The sequence below is a fragment of the Sinocyclocheilus anshuiensis genome, unplaced genomic scaffold, assembly GCF_001515605.1.
Source record: "Sinocyclocheilus anshuiensis isolate Anshui unplaced genomic scaffold, SAMN03320099.WGS_v1.1 scaffold935, whole genome shotgun sequence".
Lineage (NCBI taxonomy): Eukaryota > Metazoa > Chordata > Actinopteri > Cypriniformes > Cyprinidae > Sinocyclocheilus > Sinocyclocheilus anshuiensis.
Window position 1 is genome coordinate 367,771 of NW_015544174.1, and position 6,257 is coordinate 374,027.

General features: G+C 39.1%; 1 protein-coding gene across 1 annotated transcript in view; it reads left to right on the top strand.

Annotated features, from left to right (window-relative positions):
- Nucleotides 1-6,257, top strand: part of LOC107696070 (LIM domain kinase 2-like) — a 49,030-nt gene that overhangs the window by 18,707 nt on the left and 24,066 nt on the right. The window contains exons 3-6 of the mRNA XM_016496217.1: nucleotides 420-555; nucleotides 4,000-4,109; nucleotides 5,342-5,533; nucleotides 5,887-5,992. Coding sequence (XP_016351703.1) covers nucleotides 420-555; nucleotides 4,000-4,109; nucleotides 5,342-5,533; nucleotides 5,887-5,992 — 544 coding nt within the window. The remainder of the gene's footprint in view (nucleotides 1-419; nucleotides 556-3,999; nucleotides 4,110-5,341; nucleotides 5,534-5,886; nucleotides 5,993-6,257) is intronic.

The window sequence follows — 6,257 nt, forward strand, 5'->3', positions numbered from 1 at the left end:
CCGCTCTCGCGGATCTCAAACTCTGATCGATCTGTGCCGCACCTAGTCGAACACACCGGCTAGTGCTGCAGGCTTATTGGCTCACTGACGCTGACGAGATTAACCCCTTAGGTATTGAAATTTGGTACCGAACGACGAAACGTTTTTCGATACTCGATGGTATTGAGGCATTTCGGTCGGTGCCTAAAAAGTATCGAACTCGATACCCAGCCCTAGTGGTTAACATGTCAAATACCTAAAGCAGTCACATGCTTCGGTAATGTTTATGGCCCAACAAAGCCATAATCCTCACTTGCTAAACATTTCAGTCACTCAGGTTCCTTCTCTTTCTTGGAGAGCTGATTTCAGATAAGATGCTCAAGAGAATGTCTACAAACAGAATGTTTCACTTACAGACTTTTCCATTTTTGTTCCTCTAGGTGTTCTGTGTGCTTTGATCTCCTGACAAACTGGTACTTTGAGAAAGAGGGGAGGCTGTACTGTCACAAACACTACTGCGAGAAGTTTGGGGAATTGTGCCATGGCTGCTCGCTGCTTATGACTGGACCTGCTATGGTAAGAAAAGCCATGTGAACTTGTCTGAATTGCATGGCAGTGTGTTTATTTTTCAGTTTCAGGAAAAAAAAAATTTCACAGAGAGAGTAAAGAAATTGACTATCAGTAGAAAGGCCTTAAGAAGAAGATTTCACAAGGCAAATGCTAACCTGCGCTAGAACCACTTGGATAACATGCCATTGTCTCATTAAGTAAATATTTACATGGCTAAAACAAGAGGTCTAATGAAGGCAGGCAAAACTCAATAAGTGCAGATGTTTTTCTCTACTCTACTGAAGAGGTCACTGATGAGGTTAAGGGTGGTTTAAACTTTCTTTTCCACTTTTTCCTAATGTGAGCAAATGAATCACATAAGTGATGCTTGTGGGAGGAAATCATATGAAACACACAAAGCTTGAATCTCTCCTTACATCATCATTACAAAATTATTTCTCATACTTATGAGTCTAAAACTTCCCTACAGCTGTCTCACAAATGACCAAAGCCCGCTACATTTGTTCCATCATCACTACTACAGTATAGAATCAGAGGTGTAAGTTATGATTATCCAGACTGTCATCAGATTCAGCAGAGCTCATGCTGAATTGATGTGTCATTAGGCGCGTTTCCATTACCCTTCAAATTGCGAATTGAAAATACACCTAATGGAAACGCGTCAATTTCGCAAAAATGCCCATATATCGCAAAAAAGTTTTTACGCTCGCATGAGGTCGTTTTTCAGGCAATGCAAAAAAGGAATAATTCACAAAACTGCAATGGAAACGGTTTTTTTCGCATTTACAGGTCACATGGCATGTGTAAAACGTCATATGATCATTCTTCAATGTACTATAACATCCAAGAAACACTTCTTACGTGGCCGCTTTTCAGTATAAGGGGCTTTCCCTACCATTAATGCTTAGACAATTTACACTGCACACGTCTGCGGTGCAGTGTGGCTCTGATACGGTCACTGAAGCTGATTGCGGCCACAATGCTTGTGTTTATTCCAGAATCCAGCCGTGCCACGCACGTTTCTGAAGCGGCTCTCTGTGCTGCTTCTGTAAAGATACATGCATATGCCTCCTTTGAATAAATATAGCCAAAATCCCACCAAAATCTGTTGCCATGACTTATCGCGAGAGGCAAAAGGTTACGTTTTAGTCGCATAACATTGGTTAATGGAAACGCACCTATTGATTGTTCTGCAGACTTGGTGGGATGATTCCACTCCAACGTGAAATTTCTATCACAATTGACCTACCCTCATGTTGTTTTGCAAAACACTAAAGATTTATTGAAGAATGTTTCTGTTGATTTTATCTATACTATGAAAATCAATTGAACCTAATACTGTCAAGCTCCAAAAAGGACATTCCAATTAATTTGTATGTATTCATTTCTAGCTTTTATGTCCTTTCAGAGCTTAAAGGTATTGGGTCCCATGACTCACTAATATGAACAGCTGTAACATTGTTCAAATATTCTCTTTGTGTTTCTTTCTTCTCCTTCTAGGATATATAACTCATTAGTTTTGTCTTTGAATCATAGCGGTCTTTGTATCATATCTCACTTGAATCATATCTCTGTCTTGATTTCAGACTAGCTTTTATTGCTGACTATTATAAATGATCTCATTCCTGTGAGCAGGGTGACTGATCTGAAGGCTGGAATGGCCTCAGTGTTGTGTGCTGTTCATCATGCGTCTGGAATGCCTTTGCATGGGCTTCAATGAGGAGCTTTGTAATTATGACGCTAATGGAAGCCGTATCAATGTGTGAGAGACTTACAAATCCATCTCTAATGAAAACAAATCAGTGCTCACAAAAAACAGGTCGTTTTTGAATGCGTTAAGAGAGAAAAAGGGGGAGAGAAGAGAATTTGCCAGCGAGCAAAACTCATAATGGGCCTTTTCTGTTTGGGCCCAGATTGACGGATGCCAAGTATTTCTGGTCAGGGTGTGTTGCCAGTTGTGGGCTCAGAAGCACAACCAGCAGGGTGTCAAAACCTCTGAAAGGCGGGCAGGGAGAAATCACATCCTCACAGCTGAAGTGCTTGTTTGAATGTGTTTGTGCATTTGCTTAGACCATCCATGATAATTAAACATTTTCTTTGGGTGGATTACAGTTACTCACTGTTCAGTTCAGTTGTGTTTTCTACTCTAGGCCCCCCCCCCCTCTTTTCTTCATCCTAGAGTTACATTTCTATGTCTAAAAGCTCCTGTAATGGTTCTGCTACCACTTTTTAGCACATCACATTCTTGGGTGAGAAACTCTTATGTAGAGAGTTTTTAAAAAATCCGTTCTGTGTTCAGTTAGCCATGGTGATATGACTCCTTGAGTCCTAAGGGAGGGGAGGCTCTTTTACAAAGTACTGCTGGGAAACAGCCTTTCTCACATGCACATTCACGCTCTGCTGTAACACACAGACAAGTATGACATTTATGATTTGTGTATGCACAAAAAAGAACACCATGCTTACTCACAGGTCGAACCATGTGTCAAGCTGTTCAACTAACTGCCCTTGAGCAAAGCACTGTAAATGTAGACTTTAAAAATTAATTACATCACTCCCATACTCTTTCAGCTTTGCTGATTACCGGACAGTTAGTTGTTATTTTATATGCAGTATGATGCATAAAAAAAATATATATATAAATAAAAAAAAAAAAAATAAAAAATTTAGAGCTGTAAAGAAAGGGATCTGGGGTATTTAATTGTTTACAAGTTTAAAAGATGTGTGGGTGTTTGATTTATGCAATTAATTTCTGTTGAATTGTATCAGCTAATGACAAGTAAATGGATGTTTATGGTTAATGTATTTTCAAGTAAATTCTCAGATTAAAATGTTATGTGTGGTTGCATATTTGAAGGTCTTTTCCGGTTTATACATTTTTCAGGGTGAAACATCAGAGAATAAAAGTAAAAAGGGGCAAACCAAAAGAATAAACTTTAACAATAAACTTTTCTTGTAAATTTGTATTTTTTAAGATTTATGGGAGGGAGGTCAAAGCGAGAGCCTACATTAGAGGTAGGAGGTGTTAAACAGAGATTGACAGAAATTATGTGTTGTCTAAGGGCATGGGATCACGGCTATGGGGAAGGGGCTGGCAGCCTTATGTCACTTCTGATAACAGACAGGCTCAGACACTTGCAGGTGTTACAGAAAAAGACAGGACACACGCTCACGTCACTGTTAAAGAACGCAGACTGAACGAAGACAGTGCACCAACACAAAGCAGCTGAAGCACAATGAAGGCATGATCCACCATGCCTGGGCTTGGCAGAGAGAGCAATCTGCATACATGCAGCATACAGGAATATCCCAGAAAGAGTGTATCTGGACCACTGTCAGGACTGGTGTTGCTGGTACAGAGGATTATCTTTTCCATTGTGAGCTTTTAGAGTGAAATCGTAAGACACTATGGCAGTGTTCTGATGTGCACTGGGCATTCATGTGTTTCAGGTGGCAGGAGACTATAAATACCATCCCGAATGCTTCGTGTGTTTAAGCTGCAGGGTGGTGATTGAGGATCAGGATACCTATGCCTTAGTGGAACGTACCAAACTCTACTGGTGAGTAACTTTACACATTTCACCTCCAAACTGTACATGTATTTATTGTAGACCGTACTGGTGTGGAAACTTTACACGCAGTAGCTCCAAACTGTAGTGATGATTCATCTGTGTTGACTTTACATATCTTAGCTAGGGTGACCAGACGTCCCGGTTTAATGAGGTGTGTCCTGGTCTCCTGACAATTCACTAAAGAATTTAAATATGTACCAGTTTCAGTTGTAGCCTCACTGACTTTTTATTTTAATTAACTATCTTCAATATCCTTTCAGCTATGATCTCTGGTATCATTTGTGTTGTTTAATAGGATGACACTGCAGAGAAGCAAATCTGTTTTTGAAAGCTAAACTGTACAAAATCTATTAATTTCTTGTGCAACATGTTTTGTTTTTCTTTGCAAGGAAACACATTTTATGCACATCTGGCTTTTTTCATTCCTTTTATAGTTTAATCAATTAATTCTTTAATAAATTGACCCATTTATTTTAAAGTACCAATTTACAAGATAATGGTTTTATGAACACACATTTGTTCTATTCATGTTTCATGAATAAGGTCCATTAGTTCCAAATTTTACTGTGGAAACATTACATGTATGCTTTTGATTTGATTGATTGAGTTTGATCGCATCATATAATAATTGCTGTTAATAGTGTTCATCGTCTGTTTGATTACGTCTTTAATTGATTTTTCTTTACATTTCTGCCATATGTACATTAACTGACAGTCACCACTGATATTTAATTGATTACATTTCTGCCATATGTACATTAACTGACAGTCACCACTGATAAGCTACTACTAAATATTAAATATTGTTAATTTTCTGTAAAGTTGCTTTGCAACGATTTGTATCGTGAAAAGCGCTATACAAATAAACTTGAATTGAATTGAATGTATTAACTGCAAACAGCCCATAAGTAGCCTTTACACGTTAAATTCAATCTGTGGGAACTTAAATGTATATTCGAGTTCAGGTAAGCAGTGATATTTAATACTTTTATATTTAATCATAACCTCCTAATCTCCTAATTCTTTTTAAAAATTGTATTTATTTTGTCTGTTGTTTATCTTCATTTGTTGTTTTCAGTAAAGCGCAGGCAAGTTGACACACATCTGAGTGTTTCATAACATGTCTAGAAGTGACTTGCTCTTGTCAGGTCTTGTCCTGAAAGTTCAGGTTCTAAAGTTTTCGAGCTCCAGTGAGGCTTTTCAACTTCTCTCTCACACAGTGGTAAATGCTACAAGCAGGAGGTCCTGACGCCAATGCTGGAGAAGCGTGGTTTGGCTTACTCTCCAACAGACCTGCTCCCTCACACAGTGACTCTGGTGTCCATGCCTGCTGCCACCAATGGTAAAAGGGGTTTCTCTGTCACTGTGATTAGAGACTGCAGCGGTGCCACAGCCAGTGTTCAGGTCAAAGAGTAAGTAAAGACATGCGGAATTAACATGTAAAACACTTGATGCATCTCCCAATTTCGTTAAGCAAGCAGTCAGATAAAGCTGAATATGCTGAGAAACATTTGGAATAATAGAGACTTGCTTAAGTTATTTATCACCTCGAAGATTCACCACAATGTCGCCACACCCAGAGACAGATGGAATGTGTTGCATAACTGTGGTGATACGACTGCGTATGTTGGACTGAGGGCACAAACTGCCACTTTCTTTTTGTGTTCTTCAGATGTGAAACCATAACAAAAAGCTATGAGATTCATCTCATCATTCTTAACCTGTCTTTTCATGATGGGAATCTCCCAAAATCTTATCCTTATAGGGTCAGAGGGATGCATATTAGTCCAGAGGTTCGGAACGCCATCCATGTTGGGGACCGAATCCTGGAGATCAATGGACTCCCGGTGTCAGCTCTGATGGAGGAGGAGGTACTTTGCCTTTTTTACCACTACCATTCTTGATATTAGCTTTGAGGTGAGGTGAAATCGTGCCAACGTTAACTTGTCGAAGCAATGTGACAATACAGCATGGTAAGCATTTGGAATACAAACTCATACTATAGCTTGTCCCAGCACAGTGACACTCCTTTCATACTATGGTAATTACTTTAACCTGGTCATGCACTCAATTTACACAACTCTCTAGAAACAGGCTGTGTTTGTTATATGGCTTTGATGTGTTTTTTTTTTTTTT